Source organism: Nematolebias whitei, chromosome 14 (assembly GCF_014905685.2).
Source record: "Nematolebias whitei isolate Nwh7 chromosome 14, NemWhi1, whole genome shotgun sequence".
Lineage (NCBI taxonomy): Eukaryota > Metazoa > Chordata > Actinopteri > Cyprinodontiformes > Rivulidae > Nematolebias > Nematolebias whitei.
Genome location: NC_056511.1, coordinates 38937850 through 38958812, shown reverse-complemented (window position 1 = coordinate 38958812; position 20963 = coordinate 38937850). Strand labels below are relative to the sequence as shown.

The following is a 20963-nucleotide window of genomic DNA, read 5'->3' as shown; positions in this document are numbered from 1 at the left end:
TTCCCCATTATGTATATATGGTACCTTTTAACATCAAAATTACAGTATGTAATTATTTCTTCAATAATTTATTTCTTCTCATTTATTAATTATTTTATTGTTTTAAAGTTAACACTTAGAGTAGATAAACTATTATTTGCCCCTCAGGTCATGTGAGCAGCTGCTCTGAGTGTGCCGAAGATAAAGCGTAAGCTCAGAGGAGACCATGGTTTTGCTGTGGCTGCTCCTAAATCGTGGAACGACCTTCACGTGAACATCAGACAGGCCTCTTCACTCTCTGTTTCTAAATCCCTTCTTAAAGACATCTCTTCTCCCTGGCCTTTGTCACAATCTGAAATCTTAACTTTTAAATTTAATCGCTTTGTATTTTTTATTTTAATCGCTTTTAATTATCTGACTGCAATTGTTTTATTATGTGTACAGCACTTTGGTCCCGTGGGTGTTTAAAGTGCTCTATAAATAAAGCTGGTATGGTATGGTATGGTATGGTATGCAGAAGCTGACTGGAAAAATAATCCAGGCTGGGAATTTGATACCATCCCAAACCACCACCCGATTAATGCAAACCACAAAGACTGAGTTAAGTTAAGTGTGCTTTGAACACCATATGACACCATATGTGTACTTGATTCGCAAGGTGGTGGCCATTGGCATCAGAAGCAGTGTGAGAGACACTAGTGGGGGGGTCTTGGGGTCTTCCCCCAGAAAATTTTGAATAAAGTAGATGCCATTTCCTGCATTCTGGTGTATTTTAACAGATGTTTAACATCTAGTTTTATCTATATAAGTACCACTTGATTCAAAAACTATTTTAGAGTTAATGGCACAATAAGAAGTAGCCTGACCAACAGCTCTCCTTGTGTGAATAGGGCACGCTCAGCTTCTCTCACGCATCCTAGTCATAGTCTAAGAAACATAGTGTAGCCTAAATTAAGTTTTAGAAGAAAAAAAATCACTAGCCAATATGAAACAATAATAATAATCACTCCTTCTTATCATGGGCCTAAGGCAATATGATCATCCATCATTAGCAACTTAAAATACCTAATTAAAACTCCAGTAATGGGCTAGGTCTACAGTAACGTCACCCAGTTGTAGGGTCAAGAGGCAAACATGTAGCATTAACACAGTATGAACAACATCCAGGAATTGTTTCTATAAGAACATTATCAAATAGTTTACGTGAATGGTAAGATCGCTTTGCGCCCGAGGAAACGTAACCCCGGGTGAGCTAACCTCGGACAAACAAGCAAACAAAGATAGCTGTAATGGTGGAGGTAGTGAAACTCACGGCGTTGCTTGAGGCATTTAGTGAGGCATTGCTGCCTTATCAGCCAACATTAAGAAAAAGAAGACAGGCAAAAATAAAATAAAAAATTCTAAGCTATGGATAACTTCAGATAGTTACTGCAGTGGATGTTTTCATGCCGCAGAATGACACAGGGCAAGAACTCACAGTGAAATTCAGTATGTAAGAGTGTAAAGTTTACATTACACAACCAATGAAACACTTTGTACAAAATCAGTTTGGTTTTAACTCATCATATCAAACAAAGACTAAACTTGTGCGATCAGAAGTTACAACATATATCTACATTTAAAACACACAAAAAGCAAAGCACAACTAGCTTTAAGCATTAACCTTAAATTCAACCATTAAGTGTACAATGTAATTATGACAAATAAGGAAGGATTTACCTGCAGTTACCTTCGTACAGATGTGGTACTTCCTGTTTATCACTGGGGGGCTGGCCGCTGGCCTTTATCATCTTTTACATTTTCCTAAACTTTGTTTAGTTTTTGAAATGGAATAAACCATATTCCACCCACTAAATGCTCAGGGTAACACACATCTGAATTACAAGTCACAATTTCTCATCTATTCATTTTCACTAATTGATTATTCATATGTATTGGCTATGTTCATATAACAACAAATATATTCTTAATCTCAACAGGACTTTACCTGGTAGAATAAAGGTAAAATAAAATAATATAATACAAAGATTTTAATATTCAGACAATTTATTATTGGAGTTTATGAAGGGTACACATAATCTGAATTCCTGGACATTTCAGCATTAAACTTTTTTTTTCAGATTCTATTCGTTAACCATATTCTAAGACTTGCAATATCCTTTGTAAAAATTTAAAACATTTGTTCTATTAAGTTTTACCCACTTAGGTCCCTCAAAATCCCTCAAATCAGAATAAATGTACAACTGCCATCAAAGCCGCAAAATGTAACTTCTTATCTCAGACCTCCAAAAATCTAAATGATCCTAAAAGATTCTGGAAAACCATCAAATCTCTCTCAGGCAGCTCCCACTCATCTGACCTCCCATCTCAACTTCTCATTAACTCTGTTCCTGTGTCAAATAAGCACGAGATCCTGAACTGTTTCAACAAACATTTTGTTGCTTCTAGTTCTTTATTTGACAGTTACTAATGGAAAATCAGCCATTTCTCCTAAAAATCAAACATCTACAAATCAAATCTCTCCTACAAGTTAATCTTCAGTAAATCACACCTTTTCTCTTTCCCCGTTCTTAGTCTGTGAGTAAATAATGTGTTAAAATGTCTAGACTCTAAAAAATCTGCAGGACCAGATGAACTTCCTTCTTATTTCTTAAGGCTGGCTGCTCATATCATCACAGTCCCTGTGACCCACATCTTTAACCTTTCCATAAGACAAAACTCCATTCCAAACGTTTGGAAAACAGCCTTTGTTCTTCCTTTGCTGAAGGGAGGAGACCCCACCTCACTGAACAACTATCGACCAATCTCTAAACTGAATTTTAGCCAAGGTTCTAGAAAAACTGATAAACTCTCAAATCAAAAATTACCTGGACTCATTTAACATCTTACCTCTCCATCAATCTGGTTTCAGGAAACAACACAGCACAACGACTGCTTCACTGAAGGTTTTTAATGACGCTGTTGAAGCACTGGATGCTAAGGATTATTGTGCTGCACTTTTCTTAGACCTGTCTAAAGCTTTTGACACTGTGGATCATAACATCTTGTGTCATAAACTCTCAGAAATCTGTTTCTCAGAACACACCATTGGTTGGTTCTCTAACTATCTTTCAGACCGGAGGCAATGTGTTCAACATAATGGTACTTCCTCCAGTTATTTAACAGTCAACAATGGTGTACCACAAAGCTCAGTATTAGGACCCACCCTCTTTACAATCTACATAGGTAATGTAGGTCAGAGCATCACTGATGCATCCTTAAGCCTCCAGTATACTCTGGCATACATCAGCCTGCGGAGGTCCGCGCATATCGGATTCGAGTCGAAACGGACGCCCGCAGGGCATGTCCGTGCAAAGCTAAATTTTTACGACCGCGTACGTGTACTCTGTGTCGCACAATAAACTGCCCGGTGACAGACTGTTTTGTATGCAACACCAATATATTAAAATTCCCTTCATCCCTGATCTGGTTTAATGGCCTTTTGTCTCGTTTTTTTTTTTTTTTCTAAGAATCAAGTGATGTCTTCCTCCTCCATTGACTCCATGACTGAAATTGTGAGAAATTAAGGAAATTATTGTCACGAGCGAATTAAAATCATGTTCAGCGTGGCTGCGGGAGAGTCTGGAGACTTCCTGGTGGGCTGGTCTGATGTGTGGGCTGCAGGGTCAGCGCTCCCTGTTTTTTATTTAATTTTTTAGAACTTTTTATTAACAACATATAAACACAGAACATCGCTGTGGTTGGGGTTGCCTGCCAGCTCTCGTTTTTTTTTTTTTTTTTTTGCGACTTGTCAATCAATCAAGTAGGCGTGTCAGCAAATGACCAATCGACGACCTCAATTTGTCCCAAATGTAAATGCCCCTTGCCTGCGGAGCTGGTCTGCAGCCACTCAGGGTGGACACTCGAGTATGAAGTCTCAACCCTCTGCAGACAGTGCGCAACGAGTCCGCGTGGATAAAGGTCCATGCAAGTATACTGGACCCTTTACACTTCTGTGCTGATGACACCGTTGTTTATTGTCGAGCTAAAACAGTTGCCAAGGTTCTCCAGCTTTTGCAGTCGGCTTTTGACATCATCCGGTCAGATTTGTTCTGTCTCAAACTTGTCCTAAATGCTGACAAAACCAAAGGGATGTTGTTTTCAAACAAGAAGTTGGTCCCAGCAGTTCTTCCTTCGATTTTATCCTCGAATGGTGTCCCTATTGAGTCGATTCCTACAAATATTTGGGTACCTCGGTCGACTCACATCTCTCTTTTAAGCTTCATGTGGAAAACTTGGTAAGAAAACTGAAAGTTAAACTGGGTTTTGTTTTCAGAAATAGATCCTGTTTAACTCCGAGTGCTAGGAAACGCCTTGTAACTGCAAATTTTCTTCCTTCCATTGACTACGGTGACATTATAACAAGAGCTTTAACAGACTACTCGAGTAATCTACACAACGATTCCTAGGACATCTATTGAGTTTTTTAATTTCACGTAGCTTATTCGTGGTGACATCATTATGTCGCCATTACGTCATTGCATCACGTGTCACGTAATCCGCACTGGGCGCGGGATACAAAATGGATTCCTCCAAGCAGACAGATGGAGCGGAGCAGGCACAGTCTTGCTAAACGGGTAGAAATGCATCAATAGTTTAGAAATATTTCACTAAAGATTAATCTTCCGGTTCAACAACCGTAAGGAAACAGAAAATGAATCAACTTCCTGACTGTTTGGAGCTCGTTGCGAACTGGTGTTGCACCATATTCTGTAACCACCGTATATTGTGACTGTAGGGGGCGGTGTTGCATGCACTGTTGCAGGTCACAGAATATGGTGTAACACCGGGTCCAATGACCGAACCAGAACCAGCTTCCTCTGACCTTGTTTCACAAACAAAAAGCAAAAAATATTCATCTTTAAACCTATAAAAAAACCTATAAACATATTAATCTATAAAACTAAACCTAATGCGCACCACAGCTGGCGATTTTTTGTTTCATTTTTGACGTGTTGCACGTTTCATTCACTTTTGCAACTTAATAATAACTAATAGTTTTGGTTTTCCTGTGACTTATTTGCAGTATGATAAATGGTAGGAGCATAATATACTCTCCCAATGTTTTGTTGGTCTTTGTTTTTTGTTTTTTTTTAAATAATGACCTTTTTTTGCGGTTTTATTTATTTATTTATTTTTGTATCTTTAGATCCTATGATGTCATCAAGTACTTGAATTCTACTCGAGTTTTATTATGTTAATGTCGAGTGTAAAAATTATGTAGACATTCAACCCATAATTATAGCGCTCCTACAAGCACCCTGCAGATGTTGGCCGTTGCCTATCACGGTGCGCTAAGATTCATAACTGGTTGTAACTACTGTACCCACCACTGCACCCTGTATTCACTGGTTAACTGGTCGTCATTAACTTCACACAGACTCTCACTGGTACATTTTCATCTTTAAATCACTTCTTGGGCTGTTGCCTTCGTACATCTCCTCCTACATGTCACATGCATTGCAAAATACTCACTTTGAACATGCTCATTAATAATTGTAAATGTCAAAATGTCAACGTTGGCAGGCAGGCACAGTATACAATATGCTGCTGAGCCTTGGCGCCTCCTTCCCCTGGCACTAATCATCCGTCATACACGAACACTTGCCTGGTGAAGGCTTTGGGTGGGGGTGGGGTGAGAGAGAGGGGGGGGGGGGGGGGGGTATGACTCCACGTCTGATGAAGAGGAGGGAGGGGAGGATGCTGAGCGAGATCGCTGCCTCTCCAGACAGCAGGATGAAGTGAACAGTCTGCGCGTTGTTCGCTGCTCTGGACGCTACTGGGATGTGTTTTGGATGAAAAGGGGGGGGGCGGCTCGGGAAGCAGGGACCCCCACCAGCATCACCGCCACCAACTGAGCCTGACATGAATGACAAGTGAAAAAAGAAAGAAGCCTCGCTGAAAGGGACTCGGCAGCGTCGGAATTCGCTTCGCTCAACGACATTTTGGACAATTTGTTTTATTTTTGTCACCCTACCTCAGTGAGAATTCACGCGCTCACATCAAACGGAGAGGAGCACGAGGGCTCTTTGAAGCGCTTTCATCCACCGCCGCCTCAGTTTGAGCGAGGAGTTGTCGGTGCGGTGCTTTTTATATTTATATCATTCTTTTGTTAAGACAAACTTCTCCCACCATGGCACTGGTTATGGAGCCTGTGAGCAAGTGGAGCCCGGGTCAAGTGGTCGACTGGATGAAAGGTGGGTTTTTACAGCTTCACACAAATATCTGACACAACTGTTGTGCTGGAATGAGTGACCGTCAACTCAAAATGATGCCAACAAAGAAAACCAAAAATGAACAAAACACCTGCTGAGCCTCGGATTTTTCAGCTTCAAGTTCGTTCAATCGATTTTCTCCCCCACAAAAGATCAGAATTTAGAGTCCAGCTGTTTAAAAGCCATTGTGTGCTGTGGGTTTCATTGTTAACGCAGGGCTGCTTCACTGGAGGCAGAGAAACAGTAAATTAAATGAGCGCTGGGGTCAGAATCTGCGTTTAGTACAAAGAATACAACAGTTGTAAGCTCATATGTGCTCAGAATGAAATAAAATTAGCAATCAGAGCTGTGTACTTCAAGAGCTTTATGCCATCTGTGCCAAATGTTCATCCACAGATGTTCCCAAAGTCTCCAAGAAGTCACGGCTGACTTGAAAGAGGGTCCTGGTTGTATAGCTCATAATGATAATTTGCATATCATCAAAATGGAAAAGTTCTGGCAGGATAATTTTGCTGGAGTTCACAGGTTCAGGTTGGTTTCGAAGCCGTTTTTCCACAAAAGAGAGAGTGATGTTTGAACTAACGTGAGCTGTCATCACTTGAGGACTGCAAACGCTGGGATTAATTTGTCATCCAGCTGCTTTTGGTAGTTGTGTCAGATTAGTGTTTCCTTTCATGCAAACATCTGTAAATGCCTCCAAACAGCTGTGATGGGATTTTACATCCTCAGCCCACATGGCAACACACCGACCGACTCCTCATTCGCTTTGCTTATTTTTTGTCAGTTTGCATCGCAAAGTTATAACCGCAAGCTTACAAGGCAGGAGCAAGAGAGATGTTAATCTTGGAAGGAAGAAGTGGATCTGTCTTTTTGTATTTGTTGTATTTTCGCTGTAATTGTGTTGTTCTGCAGGGCTGCTGGCTCACGCGTCAGGCCGCAGGCCTCCACATGAAACCTCCACATCCATACGTCTGCACTGGCTCACAACGTAGACACACAGCGTTCATCTGCAGGGGTTTGGACAAGCATCAGATTTCCTTTAATATTAGTCTGAATCCACCAAACTACAATAGTAAATAATAAGGACTGCACAGAAAGAGATGATAATTGAAGTCAAACTGTAGAAAATATAAAAAGTTGACAGGGACTGTCCAAAAAAATCTGTCGTTAACTGTCTTCTGTGAAGCCCATTGTAACTTGGGACTTAATGTTCTAATAATCTAAGATTAAATGCCCACATTATGATGTATAAACTACTAATAAGTTAATGTTAAAGCATTACCATCACTATGGGAACCACACGTCTGTGTTTCTAAGAAAACTCGACATGCAGATGGAAACACGGAGTAGAAATGAAACGTCAAGCGAACGGTTACTGTGCAAACACGATAAGAATACGTGGCAGAAGCGTCTGGTCATAACACAAGTCAAGTTTTACGTCTACAGTGTTTTATGAAGGAGGCGTGCCAAGTTGAAAAGACCCTTCGGTTCCAGTTTGAAGGGAAAAGTCTGCAGTTTCAGTGGAAGTCAATGAGGGTGGACGCTCTCTGCACTCGGAGGATTTGAGAATAAAACACAACCTGTTGCATTGGAAGTAGAGCTGTCGTTGCTAACCTGGACCCGCGCCTGGCCCGACCCAAATTCGGGCCGGCTGGTCCAAAATAGATGGGCGGGCCGGGTCAGTGTCGGGCTTTTGATTGCGTCAACAGAAGCGAGCGGCCGACGATCCAATTTGGTCACCAGCAGCCACTCGCGGCCGTTTGACCGCCTGTTTGACCGCCTGGTTAAAAGAGGTACAGAAAAGTCCAGATGGATGACCGCCGGTGACCCACCTGAAGCTTAACTGGACCTAGCGTGGTTGACGACTGTTAATAACTATAATAACTATAATAATCCGCTGACTCTTGTTAATAAACAAAAAATCTTATATCTTCCTATCTTTGAAATGCGTTTTTAAGTCACGTCAAACTGATTTGCTTACAAACGCAGTAAAAGCTTAATGAAAAAGAAGACGTTTTGTTGCAGGTTCAGTGTAATCACAGTTAATTGGTCGGTTTTGGGTCGGGCTCGGAAAAAAATGATACGGGTTTGTTCCGGGCCGGGTCCGATTTTTTAGACCCGAATGCAACTCTAATTTGGAGAGGCACAAGAATACCGGTATGTGTAAAAACTCCAACAAGTCTAATGTTTGAAGGACTAAGAAGAGTTTGGAAAGCTGAGAAAACTCAAAGTGTGTGTCATCTCACATAAAAAAAATATATATATAACTATAATAACAACGTAGAACTTTCTGTTTAAACCAGTCTGGATGATATTTCGATTGTGAGGATGGATTTTCTCACTGGTTTTGTCAAAATCCCACTATATGGAAAACATTTTTCTGTTTGTTGTACGATGCACTGCCTCCAAAACTTATAGCACCGTATCCCCTATCAGGCTGCGTGTTTTACAGACTTTATATGTTTTTCTGAAGGAGGAGCAAATCAAAAGTCACGATCAAAGATGAACAGTGGCTTCAGCGCTTGTGCACTGGCATCTTTAGTGAAATCTAAAATGGTTTGTAAAGTTACTGTCCCTGTACGAGAGAGCGTATTAGAAAGAAGGAAGTAAAGCTCGAATCTACGAGCGGTCTCCGCGGTGTCCCACATCTGACAACCGGAGCAGAGATGCTCTTGAGCCCAGTAATGGTAATTTAAAGTGAGGGACAAAAGTGGCACAGAGCGACACCGAGGCAGAAGAAAAAGAGGAAGGAGGGGGATGGGGGGGTTAACTCTTGTGTCATATCTACCCAGAAGCCTTGCAGTATTCTGACTCACTCATTCATATGCTCCTTTATTACCATCCTGAACCGTCAGCGCACGGAGGCCGAAGAGGGGAACCCCGCCACCTTCTCACAGTCCCACTCGGACACCTCTGGTTTTGTGTGAGCGAGACTTTTCGTTCCCAGCTGCAACAAAGCTGTTTAAACAGGAGGCTCATCTCTAAAGAGAAAAGAATTCCAGCTTCGCCTGGAAATTTGTTCTTTGGAAACCCAAGTGAACAGAGCAAACACGTGTGACTTTGCAAGGGTATACGCCTCTGTTAACTGGATGTCTTGAGCTACAGACCTAAAGCAAAACAAGTGCAGAACATTTACTACATTTTGTTTCCGCTGGTAATGTTTAAAAAGAATATTATCTTTCTGTACCCTTTGAAATCACGCACACTGGCACGAGCAATGACAGCTCAGATTATCATGCAACTTTCACATCATACAGCCTTGGATAGCTGTCTCTACATTAAAGTGGATTATCTTTAATAGACATAAGTACACATTAGCGATAAGGATGCACAATATTGGATTTTTGCTCGATATGCTGATATGTTAAAACTATTTGGCCAGTAATCGATACCAATACCAATATTTTTTACTAGACCTACTCACAGAGATTACATAGCTTTCTCTGCTGTAGAATTAAAATACTACATTATTCTGCAGGATCTTTGTCAGTTTGGCTTACTACCAAATATAGATGCCAAAAAGGGGGCTGAAAATGATGCAACACTATATAAATATATATATATATATATATATATATAAAGTGCCTTTTATATCGGTGCGTTATTTTGATGGAATTTTTGATATTTAACTTTATCACTAATATTGGCTGATACCAATACCGTGCCGATAATATCGTGCATCCCTAGTTAGCAATGCGCTTTTACATATAATTCCTCTTCTGGGTGCCTGATAATCTGAAACGATCAGGAAAAGTCGTGTAACAGAAATCACTTAGTGTTATCAGGGAATTACAGCAAATACAGGGGGAAAACGGGAAAGAAAAACATCACACTTAAGCACATTTAAACTAGTTTTATATTGTTTTAGTCAGTGTCCCTTCCAGCAACATGCTGAAAATGCAGTGAAGTTGCACTTAAAATGTGAAAAATATGTTTGTTATGTAAAACATTTTCCATGTGGCTACGTTTGATAAAATATTTCAAGCATCTAACCATGATTTATTTCCTCATTTAACTTGAGGTCAGGGAGAATGTCTGCAGAAACGGCCTGTTTGTGGTTTCTTTGGAGACATGCTTCACTGACACGAAGCGTTTCTGTTAACTCGATAAAGAGACTGATTAGTTAAGTCTTTAAGTGTTGCACAAAACCACGGAGCTCCCGGTGTTTCCTCCCAGACATTCAGCTGCCAGCTCAGCCTGAAGAGAACGTTGGATCAGGTTTAGTCTCCAGAGTCCCGTGTGAGCGATTCGTCCGCTGCGATAAAAAGACAAGATGAGGACAGAGTGGTCGGTGTGAGTGAATGTGTGTGAGAGAAAGAGGCCGAGAAAAAAGATAGGGACAGGAAATGAGGAATGTTGCTGGATTTATACAGTCAGCCGCACAAAAGTTTGTTTCAGCTGTTTAAATTACAGCCTTTGAGCATGCAGGAGCGCTTTCTGCCTAAATAATCTTATAGTTTCAACACGCAACGCTTAGCCTGAGCGTAAACAAAACTGAGCCAAATAAGTTGTTTAGTTAAAGTGATAGTTCAGATCTTTTGAAGTTGCGTTCTGCGGAAGAGTTATGAATAAATAATCTGTTGCAGATGGCTTTCTGTCTGAACAACCTTAGTTTAGGACAAAAGAGCTAATTTCTCACCAGATTGATGAGCTAACGTCAAGAACAAACAGGATTGTTGCTTTTTTTTCTTTACCATAAAGCAACATCAGTCTTAAAACAAATTCTCACTGACACAATGAAACTTTACATCATCGTGTTTTTTTACATGTACAGTATATAGTTAGTGACATACGTACATTTCTGTGGTTATTTACAAATGCAAATAGTGACAGCTTGAGCTAGCTGTAGCACTTCCTGTGCAGCCTGGCCAACATTTAGCAGAAATAAGGAAATACTGGACACCATACAGGAACGTGCAACTTGAAGCAAGGCCGGTTGGTTCAGTGGTGTAGTCTACATTTGTGTAGTGGGTATACTGTGCTTAGAAACCAAAGTACACAGATTAGTACAATGTAATCGTCAATTTATTTGGATTTTTAAGCAAATTGAACATTTCCAAATTTCTATGATGCTTATATTTGAATAAATGTACAACAAACTTTGTAGAAGTTGGCTTTGTATTAAAAACATGTTATATCATTTATAAAACAGTATCAAAGCAAAACATGTTCAAGTATTAAGTAGTAAGTACAGAATTATACAATAATTCGCTGGATAAGCGAATGTAATAAACAAGCGCTGCATACAGAGACAGATAGTTACAGAGGTGTTTAGCTGTCGTTTAACCTATCAATGACATGTGCCCAGTGATATGTCATGTGCCACTGGGCACTTTTAAGTGAGTATACTGAAATTCTTAAGCTTTTATAATGAGTATACTCCGTATGCCCGCGCATCGTGTAGTCAACACCATTGGGTAAGTTCCTTCTGTTCGAGGCTGATTCTGTGACTGTGTTTTCATGCACATGCATTTATGTATGTAACCTGTCCTGAATGGGTAAACGCTGGTTAAAAATCTTTTTTTATTTTAAATAAACAACGTTAGTAAATGAGATAATTTTTCCCACACCCATCCACAACTTCTGATATGATCAAGATAATTTAACAAAACTTCAAACGCATATGCATCATCAATACACTTTTCATCATCCCAGCTCCAAGGTCAAGGGAAAAAAAATCAAGGTCAAAGTTAAAAACAAGGTCTTTGCTTGACCCACCCATAACTTCTGATCTGCTCAAAATAATGGAATTAAACTTGATATGCATTGTCACTAGACAAGTGGCGTACACTTTTCATCACTTTCAAGGTCAAGGTCAAATGTTATACAAGGTCTTTGCTTGTTCGGCCCATTGCTAAGGATTGCTGTATAATAGTTTCTTGACAAGCATATATTGTGTCGTATGTGGTACTCTTGTATTTAATGTTGTTGATCCATATAGTGCTTGTTTTGCTGCTGTATGTTCAAATATTCATTTTTCTCCTATGTTTAACTATAATTAATTATTGTATGATAAAAAAAAAGCTAATATAACGTCATGATTGTGTGCAGGGGAGTAGGCGGGGCCTAAAGCCCACATTGTTAGTGAGCTGATTCTGATTACCAAAATACTGCATGGCAGCTTCCATAAGCAGGGTCCTGGTGGTCTCAGTTCTCAACAACGAGAGAGTACGGGGACATTTGGTGTAGTGTTTTGATTGAACGTCATTACATTTTTGACAGAGGAACCGTGTAAACAAAATGTTTGGTGCTGTAAAGGGTTAGGAAATAGTGCTTGATTAAATCACTTTAAAACTTTTGAGATTCAAGTTGTTTTAAGATGAAAGCCTTTGAAACCTTGCTTCCGGCCCCATTAAGACTAGCTGTGGTCACGGTCTGTGTCCTTTCTGTGATTGTGTTTTCGTTGCGTTTCCAGTTTCTCCAGTGTTTCTCTCCTCATGCAGTTCAGCTCCTGTCCCTCCCACTCGCACCTGATCCTCATTGTCTTTCTCCAGGTGTTTGTCATTATCTGGCTTGAGAGTCTCTTTAAATACAATGCCATTTTGATTGTCCCTCGTCTGTGAATTACGCGTCACAAGCCATACAAGTTTATTACCTTTCCAGTCTATTAGTGCTTTTTTCCATTGCAAGTATTTTTGCTGCCCTTTGTTGTAGTTTTTTGTGAATACATTAGTTTTGTTATTTTACCTTGGAGTATTTTCAGTTTTTGGTTTTGCATTTGGGTTCCACTATTACCATCAAACATGATAAAATGCACAGACACACAGGGAATCAGACCAAAGATGTTGAAGTATTTTTCCCTAGAGGCAGAAATAAAAGCCATGAGAGAGAAAGGGGAAGAGGAGCAGAGATCACCATACTGACACCTGGTAACTAAACAGACCTCCTCAACCAGAAGGTTCTCTGGAAGCCTTTGGTTCTTACCTGTGCTCCAACCTCCTCTAGCTCTTAGACCACTTCCTGTGAGCAGTGGGATTTTCGCTGCACTGCCCCCAGCCCTAACTCACCTGGAGATATCGGATACATGATCATCCTGAGAACCTCTTACCATCTACAAGCAAGGTCTTCACCTGTGACCAGTTGTCCCAGCCCAAGATCCTCACTGTTCCTGAGTTACCCCGGACGTTCAGGAGGATAAGGGAGATGCAAGCTGAGCTACAGCAAAGATTGACTAGCCTGTATACGTTTCTCCACTAGAGGTCCCTAAGCAGTTCTTGCCACAGCCACAGAAGCAGCAGTTCCCGTCTCTGCTGCACTTCCCCAAACCCTCCAAGTTTGCTGCTCCACCTGAGACCCCTGTGATTGTTGCTTCCCCTGACAACTCTGTGTCAGTTGTTGGACCTGAGTCTTAAAGAAGGTGACGTTTCTCCCACCTGTGTCTTTGAGAGGGAACTCTGCTGCAGTCTCACTGATGGCTGAAGTTTCATAGCCAGCTTCCATCTCATCGCCAGCTGCTGCAACGCCCACTGGCTCCTCTGTGGTCCCATCATCCACCGCAGCTCCCTCTGCCACAGTGTCTCTCCTCAGCCTCTTAACGAGGGAGTCCAGTGGGATGCCTCTTACTGGCCTTGCTAAACGGGCCATCCGCCAGAACTTGTGCGGTGCTCTGGATGGTCTCTTGGCTGCCCTCCTGAACTCTGCCTTCTGTGTGGACATGACCATGGTTGTTCATTTTATTTTTCATGTTGGACTGTTTAAGTTTTCCCAGAGTTTATCGCTGTTAGTTTTTTGGTTTATGTATTCTTGTGTTTTTCTTTGTGCCCTCCATCCTGTGTTTCTCCCACCAACCTGCAAGAGTTAGGTTTTCTGGGGTTTTGTTTTGATTTTCTGCCCTCCCGAGTTCAGTATTTGTTTTGGGGATGTCAGGGGACATCCTTTAGGGTCTATTAGTTTGTCACTTAAAGACCTTTGGAGTCTGCTTTTTCCATCGTGAGTATTTTTGCTACCACGTCAGCCTTTTGTTGTAGTTTCTTTTTGCTAATAAATTAATTTAGTCATTTTACCTTTGAGTTTTTGCATTCGAGTTCCACTATTTTTGCCTAACATGATAGCTAGCTGGAAGCTCTTCAGTCAGAATTATTTTGTCAAAGCAAGGCCATTTGAAGAGCTATCTGCAACAGGTGAGATATTAATGATTCTTTCAAAGAACCCAACCTCAAAAGATTTGAACTGTCCCTTTAAATTGTCATTCATGCAGGAAAATATCTCAAGAACTCTTTACTTTTTGTAGCAGAAGTCTTCAAAGAAAAAACTCCATAATTAAAAATCGGATTTAAGAAAAGGAGATGTAGCGACAGTCCCGTCCACATTTATACAGAATAAAGCAGTTAGCTCGTTTTTTTTTTAAAATGTTTTTCTCGTTTAATTTATCAAACCATTAAGTGCACTTGATTGCAAAAATTTCACATTGTTAGAGCAGTCCAAGCTCATTAAACTTGCCGTCTGCGTGAGCACACAAAGTGTCTCATTATCAGCTGTTTTACTGACTTTAAAGCCAAACTGACTTTTAATTCATATTTTATTTGTGATGCTGTAGCCTTAGATTTTGTCTTTGTCTGACTTATTAAATAATCTGCACCCATATGTAAATTTCAAGTGTAAACCCTAAAGCCACTGTTGAAAGCTGGTGGTTCTGTATGTTTTAGTCTGCTTCTTTGCATCAACTATTTTTTTCAAAGGACTTCACACCTGCCGCAGTGATAAAATATGGAAAACAAACAGCACAGACACACAGTCCCGTTTAATTGAAAGCTTCGTTTTTTTTCTAGTTTAAAGTTGAAAATGCAGCTCAGGAATGTTGAGGAGGAGGAACGTGTCACATTTCTGCTCTGACTGTTATCACACTTGAACAGAGCAAAATACAACCTGTGTTCACACATCCAGCAGATTTACAGCTCATAATCTGGCTCACTAAAGCAATGTCAAGCCCTTTTTACAAGGTATTATGCAAATAGAGATTTTACAAGAATAAAAAAAAATGTCAGACACATTTTGTAGACTAAATATTCAACTTGTCAATCTGTGCTGAAAATGTTCCTGTGTTGTTACCTCAGGCCTGGACGACTGCCTGCAGCAGTACATCAAGACCTTTGAGAAGGAGAAAGTAGGGGGCGACCAGCTGCTACGGATCACCCACCAGGAGCTGGAGGACTTGGGGGTGTCCAGAATCGGCCACCAGGAGCTCATACTGGAAGCTGTGGATTTACTCTGTGCACTGGTAAGTCCAGGTCCACCCAGTCCTTTGTACGATTACAGAATGAGGTTCATACAGAACATATTTAAAATCCTCCCAAGCGCTCATTAGAAGCCAGCGTTTGAGTGGGGAAAGTGGTCCAGTTTTATAATTAGGGTCACAAAGGAATTATAGGAATTTATGGAGATTATTTGGAACTGGGAGTCCTTTAAACAAACTATTATATCCTCAAAATTACAGAAACATTTTGTTTTGTCAAAGGCAAAAAGTGAATTTCTCACAAATTTTTTGAAAGTAACAGATTTACTTGATCTCATATTAAGAATAATGAGCTTTTACAGTTCGTTTTTGGTGTTGCAATCTGTTTTAAATTTTTTATGTACAGAGCTTGAAACCAAACGACTCACTTTTTAATGTTTTGTCATTAAATTCACATAAAAATTTAAACAAAACCCAGTAAACTGCAAAGAAAAAGTCACTTAAATGTCTCAATATTTGTACAGAAAATGTCCAGTTTTATTCTCACAACTCTGAACAAAACTATTTACATGTGATTTTATTGTTGTTATGTCTTCTTTTTTTTACAGTAAACAAAATAATTGGTCATTTGCATTTCACAACAAACTACAACTAAGCATTTTACATGTGCCTATTTCCATGTCCCTACACGTCCGAGCGTCATTTGATCATTTTTGTAAGGGTGTAATGCTTCTCTTTTTATAGTATAGCAATGGATTATTATTGTTTTAGACAAGTTTATGCTCAAATATATTTTTCCAACTATTTGTACAATTCTTGCTAAGGGCCAACCTTCAGTATTTTAAATTCCATGTTTTATTCCAGTTTATTCCCAAATATTCTCCTTCATTCCCATAATTTTATTGTTAATTACAATGAAAACTTTCCAACCTTTAAAAATTCGCTTACTTATAATTCACGTCAGTGGTTTACAGGTGACTCTCTAAACGTAACACCGGGGTGCGCCCACAGATTTTCAGTAGACGTGGGTGGAGATGCAAGGTTGTGAACGACTTCCTTCATGTTACAGAAACACGGTTTGAGTTCTTTTGTGAATTTATTAGTTTGTGTTTTTATCTTTTGTTTTTTACGTTGGTTGTTTCTTGTGTTTGTTTTTACGTTTCTGTCTGTTTAGGGTTTTAGATCTTTTGTTTTCTGTTTAGCCTGGCTAAACAGATGTTTTCATAGACAGTTTTCTTCAGTACCTACTGTAATCATCCCAGCTGCTCCCACTTACTAATCATCCTGCCCAGTGGTTATACCCAGATGTTTGTTGTGTGTAGTCATCGGGTCATTGCGTTTTATTATTCTAAGTGGTTTGGTTTGTTTCAGGCTTTTGGTTTTGGTTCTGACTGGCATGCAGATTAATTTTTAATAAACACCAGAGAAATTTGCCCACCAGCCTGCTGCCACATACTTCCCTGCCATCCTGGGTGCACGACAATCACCAACTCTTCACACATTTTCACTGACTGGAATATCTCGTACTGAAGATCTGAAACTGACAGCACATATTTGAAAAATAGAGACTGATGTGTTAAAGTGAATGAAATATCAACTTCTCAGACCTACACATTAATTCACCACAAGCTTCCGTTTGTAGCTGTTTTTCCTGTAAAGAAATGTTTCAAAAAATGTGCTAAATGTATGCAGATGATTCTGTCATGTTAACTTAAGACTCCACAACAAGTCAGAGAACTACTGAGTAGTTTTGGGATTCCTAATTGAAATTAAAGGCTCATTAGAAAAGGAACAAGAACTTTTAAATCTACTTTTACCTGCTTTGGTCTTAAACGCTCATGCTTACTTGGAGTGGCAGCCAAGATGTATATGCATTCTATGTTTCAGTTTTTTAAGTTTCAAGTTTGGTTTTGAAAGCAGATAAAAAGTTGCTTGGATGAACCTTTTGATACTTTCATAAAATATGGACTGTAATGGTGATTGTTTGGATTCCCTCTGTGATTTGAGCTCTGTGGCCTGGGAACAGTTAGGAGCATGCTGTTTTCAGAGCAGGAGGTGTATGTAGTGATGCACTTAGGCACAAAGCCATTTAAAGGTCAGTTGTCAGATTTGAACCCTCCTGCTGCCTTTGGGCCAAAAGGATCTACGAGGCCTCACTTTTATGCTTCGTGGTTCATTTTGGCTGTTACCTGGGTAAAGTACTTTAAAGCAACCAAGATGAGAATGGACAAAAGGAATTACTGTATTTTCCGCTGTACACGTCACACCGCCTTATAAGTCACATCAGTCCAAATATGTCTAAAAAAGTGGAAAATCCATAAATATGTCAATTTGCCGTATACGTTGCATCTATTGTGTGTCACCGCTGACACGTTGCGTTTGTTACGCATCACCCGGAAATGTGGGCCGAACCCGGAAATGTGGGCCGGTGTTGTGCCAAAAATTGATTGACTGCCAAATGGTGGCCGCAGGAGCGTGCACAGGAAGATTTTAACAAGATTAACACTTAAAAACAATTATTTGTTTGCTCGAAATTATATTAAATGTGTGTCTCAGTTTAACTTTTACTTAATAAATGCGCTTCGATGGTCAAATTAGCTGCATTTCGCCGGGGCGGCGCAGCAAAATGAAGCTGATTTGATGTCGGTTGCTCCTGACAAGCTGGACGAAGGTGGCAGGCTGTGGCAAGCCGATTGTGTCATTAATAACCACTTTTTACATGACACAACGGCATGCCATACTACTGGAGTTTCATCTAGCGGCTGAAAATGGTTGTGTTCAATATTTTCAGTCAGAATGAATGAAAACGGTCAAATCTCAGCCAAAAATTGGCTTATAAATATGGAAAAAAAAAATCCATAAATACGTCGCTTCAGCGTATAAGTCGCAGAGCATGTCAATTATGCAACAAACGCAATTTATATAGCGGAAAAATATGGTACCTGATACTTTTAGATTACCCTAAGCTGTAAGAAGCACAACTTAACAGCATGAAAACTGAGATCAGATAAAATGTATGTCTTTAATAACACTTGGATTTCCATCAGCTTTGAACTGAACGTGGCTCCAGTTCTGTATTTTATCACTCAGAGCACTGAGGTTAAACATGATGTCACTACTGGTAATGGTAAAGGATTTAATCTGTCAAACTGGACTAAATGTGCTGCTTTTGGTGCAAAAAAACGGTGGACAGGGCTGCTTTAGACTCCAGTTTTCAAATGTCACTTGCGATCTACTAATCTGCCCCAAATATGGTCTCCAGGCAGGCCGATCTTACATGTCATTAGTGCTGATTTGAATTAATGCCTCGTCTTGAAGCAGCTCTTTCTGCTTGGTGTATGCTTCAGCTCTGCTGTGCTGGTTCGTCTCGTATGCTACAAGTATGAACATATTATTATTCAGCCTGTAACACTAAGTCCATGTGCAGTGATCTGTGTTAGCTTGTGATTAATGGTGGTGGGATCACAACAGATTGGGAAACATCATGTTAGTTTTCTGTTCGTGCTGCTAATGGCAGTATAAATTAATGCAGTCAGTTTAGGCTGGGTGCAAAAACAAGACATCTGTTTGTCATATGAAAAACTTAAATATGTGAAATAAAGTTAACTAGAGAAAAGGTTGTGAACTGTTAATATCTTACCTGTTGTAAATTGGTCTTTTTGTGCATTAGCATTTTATGTCTGTCTGTTTTCATAAAGCCACTCTGAAGAGTAAAACTTAAGAAGGTTACTTAAAAGGGACAGTCTGGTGATTTTTTAAGTTATGTTCTGTCAAATTGCTATGAATAATTAGTGCGTTATCAGCCATGACATCAGTTACAGAAGGGGCAAAATCCTTCCTCCATAGGCTGATTGCTAATCAAACTGTGACCTGCTTTAAAAATAAATAGTTTTTCAGGCTGTTTCTCAAAAAAGATCATGCAGGTGTGAAATAATGCTACGTTAGCTAATAAACTTTTAAACAGTTGCATGATAGTAGCTATGTTTACATGGACACATAAGTAATCGGATTAAACTGCCATTCAGAATAAAATTGTGTCATGTAAACCCCTCATTCGGATTGATTCAGCTCGATCCGAATGAATTTGTAATCTGAATAGCTATGTTTACATGCGCAAAATTCTTTGACCGGATTGAAATGGTTTCAGATTAAATAATTCGAATGTATCGTTTACATGGGCACAATCCGTTCACGATGAGCATTTACACGCAGCGGGCTTTTATTCTGAACAGAAGTACTGACATGCGCAGAGTGGTAATCTCTCCTTGAAAAAAACACAGAAGAAGAAGTTCTACTTCCGGGGTGAACGTAAACAAACCTGAGCACCCAAAATGGACCCGCGACAGGTTTTAATGATGGTGGAGACGTTACTGCACTCCCTGACTGAGCTAAAGGTAATACAGATCATTTTGAGCTCTTTCAAAGTTTCTAGTAGAAATGTTGTGTCACTTATTGACCAGTTTTGCTTCCCCGACATGCTAATATTATTAGCATTCGCCAGGCAGAAATGACAGGTTGCACATGCGCAGTCAGGTCAGTTTTCCACCATCGGAATAAAATGAACAGATTAAGTGTTTACATGCACATCGTTCGGATTATGAATCTGCATAAACCACCTGTCTCATTCTGATTATAAATTATTTTGGATCGAGCTTAATCAACAAAAAATAATCCGAATGAGGCGTTTACATCACACATCGTTATTCCGAATGACCGTTTAATCCGATTACTTATGTCCATGTAAACATACAGCTACTGAGAGGGGTGGTTTATGCCAATTCATAATCCAAACGCTGTGCATGTAAATGCTTAATCTGATCATTTTCTTTCGATTGTGGAAAACTGAACTGACTGCATGTGTGACCTATGTCTACCTCACGTATTTCCGCCTGGTGCTAATATGTCAGGGAAGCAAAACTGGTTGGTGAACAACACAACATTTCTACTAGAACTTTGAAAGAGCTCAACATTATCTGTATTACCTGTGGCTCAATCTGGGAGTGCAGCAACGTCTCCACCCTCATTAAAACCTGGCGCATTTCCACTTTGGGTGCTCAGATTTGTTTATGTTCATCACGGAAGTAGAACTTCTGTGTTTTTTTAAGGAGAGTTTACCACTCTGCGCATGTCAGTACTTTTATTCTGAATAAAAGTCTGCTGTATGTAAACGCTCGTCATGATTGGATTGTGCCCATGTAAAGGATACATTTGGATTATTTTTATCTGAATACTTTTCAATCCGATCAAAGAATTTAGCGCATGTAAACATAGATACTGTCATTGTTTTAGTGTGTGGCTGTTTTTTCCACTGAATAACGTTATTGTTATTACGGTAATGTCAGTTAGCCTGCTGAATGTATCAGTCCGACATGAAGGTTTGGATATTTATAAGTTCTTTCAAAACTGGATGACTTTTTGAGAAGGAATTTTAAAAACCGGAAAAAATTATATAATAAAGGTCCTGGTTTGGCTAGTCCAGGAGTCTGCATCCTGTGGGTTTGGGGCCACATCGATGGATGGATGGATGGATGGATGGATGGATGGATGGATGGATGGAT

At 39.9% G+C, this 20963-nt stretch overlaps 1 protein-coding gene across 1 annotated transcript in view; it reads left to right on the top strand.

Moving 5' to 3' along the window:
- The first annotated feature begins 6105 nt into the window (after positions 1-6105).
- The window catches only part of LOC119420171 (connector enhancer of kinase suppressor of ras 2), a 64999-nt gene continuing 50141 nt past the window's right edge, over positions 6106-20963 (top strand). The window contains exons 1-2 of the mRNA XM_037687550.1: positions 6106-6215; positions 15287-15450. Of these exons, the coding sequence (XP_037543478.1) occupies positions 6152-6215; positions 15287-15450 (228 nt within the window). The 5' untranslated portion in view covers positions 6106-6151. The remainder of the gene's footprint in view (positions 6216-15286; positions 15451-20963) is intronic.